We start from the raw sequence: 13,482 nt of genomic DNA on the forward strand, positions 1-13,482 counted from the left end.
ATTCATCAAAACCCAGCCCTTTCATGCCACCGCTAGAAAATGCACCCATTATTGTGGTTGTGGAAATAGCCTAAATATTTCTGACACACCCCTGAACCTATAGTGCTACCACCAGCACTTAATTTACCATTGCCAAGCCCGGCTCTAGCCTTTTGGGGGCCCTAAGCGAGATTCGGAGGCCCAAGCGGGAAATTTTTTAATTTTCTGCAAGTTCATTTCCTGCAATTCTACACATTTTGCCATGACTTATGCAATGTTGGGGCGGCAGGGTAGCCTAGTGGTTAGAGCGTTGGACTAGTAACTGAAAGGTTGCAAGTTCAAGCTGACATGCTTGAACAAGGTACAAATCTGTCGTTCTGCCCCTGAACGAGGCAGTTAACCCACTGTTCCTAGGCTGTCATTGAAAATAAGAATTTGTTCTTAACTGACTTGCCTAGTTAAATAAAGGTAAAATAAATGTTAATGATGTGAGAGTGACTAACAACCGTGTGCCCGGTTGGTATTTGGCCATGATAACTACAAGTTTAGATAATGGGCTAGACTAATTTACCTTTGAAATTTGTCATGGTTTATTGAGTGAGTGTCTGTGACTGACACAACTAGAGGAAAACTGCTGATGCACAACCAAATCCGAACTAGCACCTTGTGTATTCTACTATTCTAACTCTCAACAGTAACTTGAGACCCCAACTGAGTTCCTTTGGGCCAGGGGCTAGTGGCCAGGGGCCCTAAGCGACCGCTTAGGAAGTTTTTGTCTAAAGCAATTCACCTGTGCTGAAGAGTTAGATCTTCTCTTTGTCTGAGTTCTACTATAAGATATGAGCATTTGTGGTCTACATGTGGAGTAATGGTCTGATGTTCCCTTTTGCTTTCGCTTCCTCAACGGTGTTGCTTCTCCTGGTCCACTAGGGAGAGTCGAACATACCTGAGCTCATCTGAATAACTGCCACTAGAATAACTGAGTTCCAAAAGTCCTTCCATAACAAGATATACAGACACATTCTGTCAAATATTGTCTGAAGATCCTTCTCCCAGGACACTATGGGGCTCAGTTGGTAGAGCATGGTGCTTACAATGCCAAGGATAGTGGGTTCGATTCCAGCTTGGGCCACCCATAGTAAAAATGTATGCACACATGACTGTAAGTCGCTTTGGATAAAAGCATCTGCTAAATTCGATATACTGTATTATGTTATTCTTAACTAACTCGTCCAAAGGATTATTCAGCATCCTTTGCAGGCAGACACACTCGCATGATGGAACTACTAAATGTGAGTGGGTGTTGGAGCTTGATCAAGGCAATGTGGTGATGATGAAATAGGCAATTTCCAAATGAGGGGAACGGAGGATGTGGTTGCCTCCTGCATATACTCTGCCTCTTAATAAGAGACAGGAAAACAACAGGATTGCGTCTTCTTACTGTAGCTAATAGGAATCTAGGATTTTCTGTTAATCAGACAAGGTCTTCTGAAAGGGATACATGAAGTGAAGTCAATATGGCCCTAAGCTCTTTAGCTCCCCCCTTTCCTCTTCTGTTACCATGACACTCTTTCTTTTCCCTCTTTTTCAGACAGCGAATTATACCTTCAGGGGGTCTCAATTCTTTTCACAGGAACTGCACACGTTTTTTAATGGGCCTAATAGTCATTTAACACAATTTTTTTTATTACCTATTAATTTGGCATGAACACAACCTGTCATGATGTTTTCATCTTATTGTCAAAAGACAAATCACTTCACTGTGCGTGTTCGTACACTCCAAAATAACTACAGGATAGTAACAGTGCAATTAGATGAATGGACAAATCAAGAAAATAAGATATTGGTTGAGTATATCTATTTTGTAGATAGTATCACAGGTGTAGCGAAATGCCTATATTCCTAGCTCCAACAGGGAAGCAATACATAACAATACAAAACAATACACCCAAATCCCCCTCACCCCTAAAAGATAATTAAGGAATATAGAAATATTATAAGGAGCATTGTCAGAGTCTGGTATGATGGAGTGTGTAGACATAGTGGACAGTATATTAATAGAAAAGGTGTATACAGCAGTAGTTATATACAGTTGAAGTCAAAAGTTTACATACATTTATGTTGGTGTCATTAAAACTTTTCAACCACTCCACAAATTTCTTGAGAACAAACTATAGATTTGTCAAGTCGGTTAGGACATCTACTTTGTGCATGACACAAGTCATTTTTCCAACAATTATTTACAGACAGATTAATTCACTGTATCACAATTCCAGTGGGTCAGAAGTTAGGGGGCAGTATTTTCACGTCCGGATGAAAAGCGTGCCCAAAGTAAACTGCCTGTTACTCAGGCCCAGAAGCTAGGATATGCAGATAATTGGTAGATTCTTATAGAAAACACTCTAAAGTTTCTAAAACTGTTAAAATAATGTCTGTGAGTATAACAGAATTGATTTGGCAGGCGAAACCCAGAGGACAAACCACCCCCCAAAACAAAATTCAGCCTAGCACTGTTTTCAATGGCTGTCAATTTTATTATAAGGTGAAAACCTCCCAGATTGCAGTTCCTATGTCTTCCACTAGATGTCAGCCGTCTTTAGAAAGAGTTTCAGGCTGATTTTTGTAAAAATGAGCTAGAAGTTGTAGTTTTTCTAAGTGGCTCCCATTTTGGCTGTAGTGTTTCCATGCGCGTGGAGGAAAGCGCATTCTTTGGTATTTATCTCCGGTAATGAACATACTATTCTCCGTCTTAAATGTTATCGTTTATTTACGTATTAGGGTACCTAGGGTTTGATTATAAACGTTGTTTGACTTGTTTGGATAAGTTTATTGGTAACGTTTGGGATTCATTTTGTATGCATTTTGAAGGAGGGAAACTGGTGGATTATTGACTGAATCACGCCAGCCAAACTGAGTTTTTATGGATATAAAGAAGGACTTTATCGAACAAAAGAACCATTTGTGATGTAACTGGGACCTTTTGGAGTGTCAACAGAAGAAGATCTTCAAAGGTAAGGCATTTATTATATCGCTATTTCTGACTTTCGTGTCGCACCTGCCTGGTTGAAAAATGTTTTTCATGGTTTTGTATGCAGGGCGCTGTCCTCAGATCGCATGGTATGGTTTGCTTTCGCCGTAAAGCCTTTTTGAAACCTGACACAGCAGCTGGATTAACAAGAAGTTAAGCTTTATTTTGATGTATTACACATGTATTTTCATGAATGTACAAATATTTATATTTCTGTAGTTTGAATTTCGCGCTCTGCAATTTCACCGGATGTTGTCGAGGTGGGTCGCTAGCGGAACGCCTGCACTAGAAAGGTTAACAAACAATAGTTTGTGCATGACAATCTACTTTGTGCATGACACAAGTAATTTTTCCAACAATTGTTTACAGACAGATTATTTCACTTTTAATTCACTGTATCACAATTCCAGTGGGTCAGAAGTTTACATATACTAAGTTGACTGTGCCTTTAAACAGCTTGGAAAATTCCAGAAAATTATGTCATGGCTTTAGAAGCTTCTGATAGGCTAATTAACAAAATTTTAGTCAATTGGAGGTGTACCTGTGAATGTATTTCAAGGCCTACCTTCAAACTTGACATCATGGGAAAATCAAAATAAATCAGTCAAGACCTCAGAAAAAAGATTGTAGACTTCCACAAGTCTGGTTCATCCTTGGGAGCAATTTCCAAATGCCTGAAGGTACCACGTTCATCTGTACAAGCAATAGTATGCAAGTATAAACACCATGGGACCATGCAGCCATCATACCGCTCAGGAAGGAGACGCGTTCTGTCTCCTAGAGATGAACGTACTTTGGTGCGGAAAGTGCAAATCAATCCCAGAACAACAGCAAAGGACCTTGTGAAGATGCTGGAGGAAACAGGTACAAAAGTATCTATATCCACAATAAAATGAGTCCTATATCAACATAACCTGAAAGGCCGCTCAGCAAGGAAGAAGCCACTGCTCCAAACCCGCCATAAAAAAAAGCCAGACTACGGTTTGCAACTGCACATGGGGACAAAGATCGTACTTTATGAACAAATGTCCTCTGGTCTGATGAAACAAAAATAGAACTGTTTGGCCATAATGACCATTGTTATGTTTGGAGGAAAAAGGGGGAGGCTTGCAACCTAAAGAACACCATCCCAACCATGTAGCACGGGGGTGGCAGCATCATGTTGTGGGGGTGATTTGCTGCAGGAGGGTCTGATGTACTTCACAAAATAGATGCCATCATGAGGTGGGAAAATTATGTGGATATATTGAAGTAACATCTCAAGACATCAGTCAAAGTAAAGCTTGGTCGCAAATGGGTCTTCCAAATGGACAATGACCCCAAGCATACTTCCAAAGTTGTAGAAAATGGCTTAAGGACAACAAAGTCAAGCTATTGGAGTGGCCATCACAAAGCCCTGACCTCACTCCTATTGAGAATGTGTATGCAGAATTGAAAAAGTGTGTGAGCGTAAGGAGGCCTACAAACCTGACTCAGTTACACCAGTTCTGTCAGGAGGAATGGGCCAAAATTCACCCAACCTATTGTGGGAAGCTTGTGGAAGGCTACCCAAAACGTTTAACCCAAGTTAATCAATTTAAAGGCAATGCTACCAAATACTAATTGAGTGTATGTAAACTTCTGGCCCACTGGGAATGTGTTGAAAGAAATAAAAGCTGAAATAAATCATTCGCTCTACTATTTTTCTGACATTTCACATTCTTAAAATAAAGTGGTGATCCTAACGGACCTAAAACAGGGATTTTTTACTATGATTAAATGTCAGGAATTGTGAAAAACTGAGTTTAAATGTATTTGGCTAAGGTGTACTGTATGTAAACCTCCGACTTCAACTGTATTATATTTTATACATTTTAGACTAAGGCTGTAACGTAATAACATTTTGAAAAGTCAAGGGGTCTAAATACTTTCCGAATGCACTGTATGTCATGGAAAGAGCTAATGTTTTGTACACTCAATGTATTAAAATGACCTATACAGTTGATAATAACAATTGTAATAATAAAAAACAGACTTAACATGTATTTAATATGCTCCAGTTACAGAAAACCCTTAATTCAATAAAAAAACATATATTGTGTTTATATTGTATATTTGCTGCTATCCTCGACAAACTCAAACATTTCTTGCATAATTTATACAGCCCTAATTTCGATTCTCCTCCATAGTCTTCTTGATCCATTCTACATAGTTAGCTACACGGGTGTAGACCCCATATTGGCCTGGTTCTCCACAGTCAATTCCCCAGCTGGCGATCCCTGCTGCCCAGAAAACACCCCCATACTTCAGGACATACGGCCCTCCACCATCCCCTGCACAGGTGTCCTTTCCACCCTCTGGTAACCCGGCACAGAACATGCCGTCTGTCAAATCAGGGGCTTCTCTCTTCTTCTTCCTCACCTCATCAATAGAGCTTCTGCACTTCGCCTGGTCCACCAGGGGAATCCGGACATATCTGAGGTTACTGGGCTTTTCATCATCATCTTTGAGGCCAAACCCTGAAACCCAGCTGAGAGAGGGAGGGCGGGAGAGAGAGACCGAGAGAGAAGTCCCGTTTATACCTGGTGCTAACATTGGTCCTTTGTCCTGATCTTGTCTACATTCAGATTGTGCCCACATTTCCAGGGGCTACTCAGGGGAGGACGGCTCATGATAATGGCTGGAACGTAGCGAATGGAATTGCATCAAAGACATGGAAACCATGTGTTTGATGTTGTTCATACCTTTCCACTGATTCGGCTCCAGCCATTACCACATGCCCATCCTCACCAATTCAAATCAAATCCAAATCCATTTTTATTTGTCACATGCCCTGCACACAAACTTTACAGTGAAATGCTTACTTACAAGCCCTTAAACAACAATGCAAAACACCAGTCTCAACGTCAACAGTGAAGAGGCGACTCTGGAATACTGGCCTTCTAGGCAGAGTTCCCTCTGTCCAGTGTTTGTGTTATTTTGCCCAACTCAATCTTTTCATTTTATTGGCCAGTCTGAGATAAGGCTTTTTCTTTGCAACTCTGCCTAGTAGGCCAGCATCCCGGAGTCGCCTCTTCACTGTTGACTTTGAAACTGGTGTTTTACGGGTACTATTTAATGAAGCTGCCAGTTGAGGACTTGTGAGACATCTGTTTCTCAAACTAGACACTCTAATGTACTTGTCCTCTTGCTCAGTTGTGCACCGGTGCCTCCCACTACTCTTTCTAGTCTGGTTAGTGCCAGTTTGCGCTGTTCTGTGAAGGGAGTAGTACACAGCGTTGTACGAGATCCTCAGTTTCTTGTCAATTTCTCACATGGAATAGCCTTCCTTTCTCAAAACAAGAATAGACTGATGCGTTTCAGAAGAAAGTTCTTTGTTTCTGGTCATTTTGAGCATCTAATCAAATCCACAAATGCTGATGCTCCAGATACTCAACTAGTCAAATGAAGGCCAGTTTTGTTGCTTTTTTAATCGGCACAACCGTTTTCAGCTGTGCTAACATAATTGCAAAATTATTTTCTAATGATCAATTAGCATATCCAAGTTTATCATTTCAAAAGGCTAACACAACATGCCATTGGAACACAGGAGTGATGGTTGCTGATAATTGGCAGCTGTACGCCTATGTAGATATTCCATAAAAAATCTGCCCTTTTCAGTTACAATAGTCATTTACAACATTAACAATGTCTACACTGTATTCTGATCAATTTGATTATATTTTAATGGACAAAAAATGTGCTTTTTTTTTTTCTAAGTGACCCCAAACTTTTGAACGGTAGTGTAGGTAGAGTTATTCAAGTGACTATGCATAGATAATAACAGAGTAGCAGCAGTGTAAAAGAGGGGGCGGGGCAATGCAAATAGTCTGGGTAGCCAATTGATTAGATGTTCAGGAGTCTTGTGGCTTGGGGATAGAAGCTGTTTAGAAGCCTCTTGGACCTAGACTTGGCGGCCCGGTACTGCTTGCCGTTCGGTAGCAGAGATTACAGTCTATGACTAGGGTGGCTGGAGTCTTTGTCAATTTTTAGGGCCTTCATCTGACACCGCCTGGTACAGAGGTCCTGAATGGCAGGAAGCTTGGCCCCAGTGATGTACTGGGCTGTACCCACTACCCTCTATAGTGGGTTGCGGTCGGAGGCTGAGCAGCTGCCATACCAGGCAGTGATGCAACCCATCAGGATGCTCTCGATGGTGCAGCTGTAAAACCTTTTGATGATCTGAGGACCCATGCCAAATCTTTTCAGTCTCCTGAGGGGGAATAGGTTTTGTCGTGCCCCCTTCACGACTGTCTTGCTATGCATGGATCATGTTCATTTGTTGGGGATATGGGCACCAAGGAGCTTGAAGCTCTCAACCTGCTCTACTATAGCCCTGTCGATGAGAATGGGGGCGTGCTTGGCAATTATTTTCCTATAGTCCACAATCATCTTGTTTGTCTTGATCACGTTGAGGGAGAGGTTGTTGTCCTGGCACCACATGGCCAGGTCTCTGACCTACTCCCTATAGGCTGTCTCGTTGTTCTCGGTGATCAGGCCTGCTGTGTCATCGGCAAAATTCATGATGGTGTTGGAGTCGTGCCTGGCCATGCAGTCATGAGTGACCTGGGAGCACAGGAGCACAGGAGGGGACTGAGCACGCATCCCTGAGGGGCCCCTGTGTTGAGGATCAGTTGCGGATTTGTTGTTATGTACACTTACCACCTGGGGGCGGTCCATCAGAAAGTCCTGGATCCAGTTGCAGAAGGAGGTGTTTAGTCCCAGGGTCCTTAGCTTAGTGATGAGCTTTGAGGGCAATTAAGGTGTCGTCAAACTCCTGTGCTACACATGCTATTAAAATGTGTCTGTTATCCATCGACTGTGTCTGCATTGTGACCACATTTCCTGGTCCCTTCATTTGTTCAAATTATTAACCAGTTGCATCTCTAGGGGCGCTATTTCATGTTTGGATAAAAAACTTTCCCGTTTTAAGCGCGATATTATGTCACGAAAAGATGCTCGACTATGCAGTTTTGGAAAGAAAACACTCTGAAGTTTCAGAATCTGCAAAGATTTTGTCTGTAAGTGCCCCAGAACTCATTCTACAGGCGAAACCAAGATGATACGTCAAACAGGAAATGAGCAGAATTTCTGAAGCTCTGTTTTCTAATGTCTCCTTATATGGCTGTGAATGCGACAGGAATAAGCTTAGACATTCTGCCGTTTCCCCAAGATGTCGGCAGCATTGTGACGTATTTGTAGGCATATCATTGGAAGATTGACCATAAGAGACTACATTTTCCAAGTGTCCGCCTGGTGTCCTGCGTCGAAACTGGTGCGCAAAGCCATGTGCAAGTATTTTTCCATTTGATTGAGAGGGGAAACCATGCTTCCACGAACGATATATCATCGAAGAGATATGTGAAAAACACCTTGAGGATTGATTCTAAACAACGTTTGCCATGTTTTCAGTCGATATTATGGAGTTAATTTGGAAAAAAGTTCGCGTTTTGAGGACTGAATTTTCGTTTTTTTTTGGTAGCCAAATGTGATGTACAAAACGGAGCTATTTCTAATACACAAAGAATATTTTGGGAAAAACTGAGCATCTGCTATCTAACTGAGAGTCTCCTCATTGAAAACATCTGAAGTTCTTCAAAGGTAAATGATTTTATTTGAAGGCTTTTATGTTTTTGTTGAAATGTTGCGTGCTGGATGCTAACGCTAATGCTAACGCTAAATGCTACGCTAGGTAGCTACTTTTACACAAATGATTGTTTTCCTATGGTTGAGAAGCATATTTTGAAAATCTGAGATGACAGTGTTGTTAACAAAAGGCTAAGCTTGAGAGCTAGCATATTTATTTCATTTCATTTGCAATTTTCATGAATCGTTAACGTTGCGTTATGGTAATGAGCTTGAGTCTGTATTCACGATCCCGGATCCGGGATGGGGAGATCAGAAAGGTTAAACAGCTTTTCCTACAAAATAATATTAATTTATTCTAAGACACATTGTGACGACGTAATCGGTCAAATTCTGTCAATGATTTTAGAAGGCGGAATAATGATGATGATTTAAATGATTTCTCTGTCCAGATCTGTCTACAAATGTAAGATTTCCAAACACAATGTATGTCTGACTACCTCCGGAGGTGGGCAGGATGATCTGATCACAATCAGATCACAATGTGTCTTTTGATTGTCTACACCTGTGTAATAATTTGGGGACAATCAGAATGTGGATAAGATCAGGACAAAGGATGCAAGTTAGAACCAAGTATAAACAGGACTAGAGAAAGATAAATGACAAATGCAGTATCATAGCTTCCGTTTCCATTGCATTGAGGTAGTTTTAGGAAGAAAAAAAATACAATGGAAACAGAAATAGAGAATGCCCAATAACTATACTGTCAAATATCAAACATTTACTGCACAGGAGAGCAAACTCTTACCCAACTCTTCCAGTGGAGTATTCAGCGCCCTTTGCAGGCAGACACACTTGCATGATGGAACTACTGAATGTGAGTGGGTGTTGAAGCTTGATCAAGGCAATGTCGTGGTTGAAGGATAAACCGTCTGTGTTACTGTACCCAGGGTGAGGATGGAGAGAGGCCACTTCAAGAGGTGGAGACTGAAGGAGGTTTTCCACATTGTTGTCGCCAACGTATGCCTGTTATGAAGTGAATAAAAATTTCAGTCGGTTACTGCATTTAACTACTGGGTGGAAATAGTAGTTTATTCAACTATGAGCACCCATAAGCATGTTTATTGTCTCTCCACTCCTTCCTCAATCTTTGTCATCATCTCAGATGTAGGGCCAGGAGTTTTTCTATGATAAGCCTATAATTCTCGACCAGAGTTAATCAGATAAAACTCCAGCCCCAGGTCATTATCTAATCACTGCCATAATCATTATTGCACTACCATAACTTCACTCTTCTTGATGACTTGGTTGTTATGTTGATGCACCAGGCCATGAGCAGCAGTCAGGATCCACCTGTCCCCGATGACCATCCCTCCTGATCGGCCTCCTTCCACACTGAGAAGCATCTGCCAGGGAAATGTTCCTTTTGGAGCTACCTCTCCTCCCAGAATCCTTTGGTGTATTTCTATGGACACCATAGGTCTTCCACAGACTGGTGGATCAGGAAAATAACAAAATGTAATTTCTTCTCTCAGCAATGGTTCAGATTCCACATTGGGTCCATTATTACTGTAGAAAAGCATACAGCCAAAGCACATGCACAAAACAACAAAACACACAAACACATCCATAATAGTTATATTTTAGAATGTTTCTCACTTGTTTTTTGCTCTTCCTCCTCTATGGTCTTCTTGATCCAGTCTACGTAGTTAGCCACACGGGTGTAGACCCCATATTGTCCAGGCTCTCCACAGTTAATCCCCCAGCTGACGATCCCTGCTGCCCAGAAATAATCACCCTCCTTCAGGATGTACGCTCCTCCACTGTCTCCCGTACAGGAGTCCTTGCCTCCCTCAGAATTCCCAGCACAGAGCATGTTGTCTGTTAGACTGAGATTTCTTTCATTTTTCACCTTCTCAATAGATTTCCTACAGATTGTCTGGTTCACCACAGGTAGAGGAACATACATGAGGTTATTGGTAGCCATATCACACTCTTTGTTGCCAAATCCTGAAATTAAGCTGAAGCAGAGAGAAAGAGAGAAGAATGACATAAGCTGTTGTGCGACTCAACAATTTTAACAATCAATACAAAAATCTGCAAATATGCACAAATTGAGTGAAAGATTACATGCAGATATTTGCAGCTGACTGTTTTAGACATAAAACCTACGCTTACCCATTCCGCCCAGTCGGATATTTAGCGTCCTTTGCTGGCAGACACAGTGGCATGATATGAGCATTGAATGTGATTGGATGTTTGAGATGGATCAGGGCGATGTCATGGTCGTAGTTTACATCACCTATATTGTTGTATTCAGGGTGAATATGGAGAGAGGCGACCTCAAGAGGTGGAGACTGGATGAGCTCATCCACATTGTTGTGTCCAACATATACCTTTGGACAGGGTAAATTAGTCACACTTAAGATGTACACTTAATCAGCAGTCAGACAGTCCATTTTTCCATTGTATCATATCACATATCTAGCACAGATGAGTCAAGTCAGAAAGGTAACCCATGTTTCTATTCATTAACACACACAACTCACCTTAGGAAACTCCCAGTGATATCGATCTAGGACATGTGCTGCAGTCATGATCCAGCGGTCCCCGATAACTATCCCTCCTCCTCTACCATTACCTGTCAACAACACCTGCCAGGGGAAGGATCCAGCTGGAGCTGGCTTTCCCCCCAAAATCCTTCCAAATCCTGAAAGTTTCACTGTAGGACAACCACACACTATGGACAGACAGAGACCCCTACTGGTCATCCAGAGACAGACTGACTGTAGATACACACAGGGAGAGAAAACAACATACAATACACAGTACACACACACAAACACACACTCAAGGGTGAAACTGTGAGTTACCTGGGATACATTGAGGAATCAGTGAGCTGTTCAGGTGGTCTTTCCACTTTCCGTCTGATGAACATGTGAAGTTTCCTGGTAAACATGCGTGACAGAGATGTCATTACACAATACATGCATTAGGCAGTGAATAGTTGTAGTTGTTTAATTTACAAAAGGTTTTGTAGGTTAAAAACAGATGTCACTCTAGTGAAGAATATAAGGATGATTTTAGTATCACCATTATGTCCTTCAGGAAGACTGTAGAACTGCTCATTGCATTGGTACTGAATGACTGAGAGGTGCTGGTTCTGAGAGCCAGATATGAACGTCACCCTTCCATTCGGCAACGGTTCAGGTTCCCCACAGCCAATCACTGCAGAAGAGACTGGAACCCAAAACTCACACACAGACACACCCAGCAGCCTGGACACACAGTCAGTATATGGGAAGGGGAGATTTGAGACTAAGTGTGTTGGATCATAAAATAATCATGTTGAGACATACCATACAAAAAGTGATTAGTCATGATCTCATAATTCATACTTAATATGGGTGTAAATCACTGTAACTGAACGTCTGTTTAGTAATATTATGACATCTTGAATCCAAGCAGGGGAGACATGGAAAATTAGCCAAAAACAGCAATAGAAACAAATAGAAACAACAACAGTAGACTTACCAGAGTGTTGAATAGACCCAGTCCATGACTGTGATTGGACAGGAGAGACTATGGTGAATGAACCTGCTGTGTAAGACCTGAAGACCTCGCTCTGTATTTCACAGCCTCTCAGCCTTCCAGGTACTGTAGCTGACTGTTTGTTTTAGTGGGGAGTTTGACTAAAGAGTCTAAAAGTCATGTTAAAAAACGTCTCTGTTTGACTTGGCCCAGAAAGATATCGACAAACTAAGTAGATTGACAGAGTGGCGGAAACCAGATTAAAGACAACAGAAACGTGCAGATGAGATGAGAAACATGAACAATCAAATGTATCTATAGAGCAGCAGTTGTCACAAAGTGTCATATCTTCAATGTAAGCCTACTAGAAAGTGTGTGCCCTCAGGCCTGGAGGATGCAAAAGTCATTCCGCTACTTAAGAATAGTAAAGCCCCATTTACTGGCTCAAATAGCCGAACAATCAGCATGTTGCCAAGTTAGTAAACTTTTTGGATTCAATGCTATTTTACAGTAATCAAATTGACAGACATTCAGCGCGCATATATTGAAGGACATTCAACTAGCACAGCACTCCAAGATGGCATAGCAGTGCAGACGTGGTTTGTCGTCCTCTCCTCTACTTTTTGTATTTTTTGTATTTTTTGTATATATTTCAATTTATTTTAAGTCTCTTTTCTATTTTTAAATTAAATATACCTTCCGGTAACCCTGCTCACTCAATGTGACACGGATCCGCTATTTTTTTTTTAGACCTTATAGCCAGAACCAACATAAGAAGCTAGTCATCAGAAGCTAACCAGCTAATTAGCTACTAGCTATTTAGTCATTGTTAGCCACTGCTAGCGGCCTTTACTTTCTGCACAGGCACCAACTGTTTTTATTAGCCTGGATAATACCTACCAGCCTCTGACTGTTTTTCTCAACTACAACGCCTGATTCCTGCAGTAAACCCTGGACCATTACTTCTGATCATCACAGCTAGCTAGCTGCCACCGAGTGACCCAGCCCCGAAGCTAGCCCTGAGCCAGGTCCACCTCCCGGACTACTCTGTGATCACCCAGTTACCCAGCCGATGCCTCCCAGACATGGCTAGAATCCACTACTCCACCGGATACTTGCCGTAAGCTCTGGACCTTTGAAGCGGATCATCGCTGCTAACTAGCTGCTACTGAGTGGCTATAGTGGCTAACGCCCCTGCCCTGAAGCTAGCACCAGTTAGCCGCGAGCCAGGCGCATCTCCCGGCTAGCAAACTAAATTACTACAACTACAATACCTCTCTCGCCATATGGCCCGGACCCTTTGTCGACACGGCGCCCCCGCCGTACCACCACGACTGGTC

General features: G+C 41.9%; 1 protein-coding gene across 3 annotated transcripts; it reads right to left on the minus strand.

The window, feature by feature from the left end:
* Positions 1-1,822: 1,822 nt before the first annotated feature.
* LOC118936525 (complement C1r subcomponent) lies at positions 1,823-12,292 on the minus strand. 3 transcript variants are annotated; one of them, XR_016484907.1, is made up of 10 exons: positions 12,146-12,281; positions 11,705-11,889; positions 11,485-11,559; positions 11,161-11,351; positions 10,790-11,007; positions 10,271-10,632; positions 9,892-10,103; positions 9,420-9,637; positions 7,688-7,771; positions 6,442-7,591 (listed from the first exon to the last, which is right to left on the minus strand). XR_016484907.1 is itself a non-coding variant. In XM_036941300.2 (9 exons), exons 1-9 carry the CDS (start codon positions 12,169-12,171, stop codon positions 5,153-5,155), a joined length of 1,851 nt encoding a protein of 616 aa, XP_036797195.2. In that variant the 5' UTR covers positions 12,172-12,292; the 3' UTR covers positions 1,823-5,152. The 3 variants fall into 3 exon arrangements, 2 of the variants coding, with proteins under 2 accessions (XP_036797195.2, XP_036797197.2); XM_036941300.2 differs by lacking the exons at positions 6,442-7,591; positions 7,688-7,771 and adding an exon at positions 1,823-5,516 and having other exon boundaries at positions 12,146-12,292; XM_036941302.2 differs by having other exon boundaries at positions 6,688-7,771.
* Between the last annotated feature and the right edge of the window lie 1,190 nt (positions 12,293-13,482).

This window comes from Oncorhynchus mykiss, chromosome 2, assembly GCF_057628025.1.
Source record: "Oncorhynchus mykiss isolate SJ-2025 chromosome 2, ASM5762802v1, whole genome shotgun sequence".
Taxonomy (NCBI): Eukaryota; Metazoa; Chordata; class Actinopteri; order Salmoniformes; family Salmonidae; genus Oncorhynchus; species Oncorhynchus mykiss.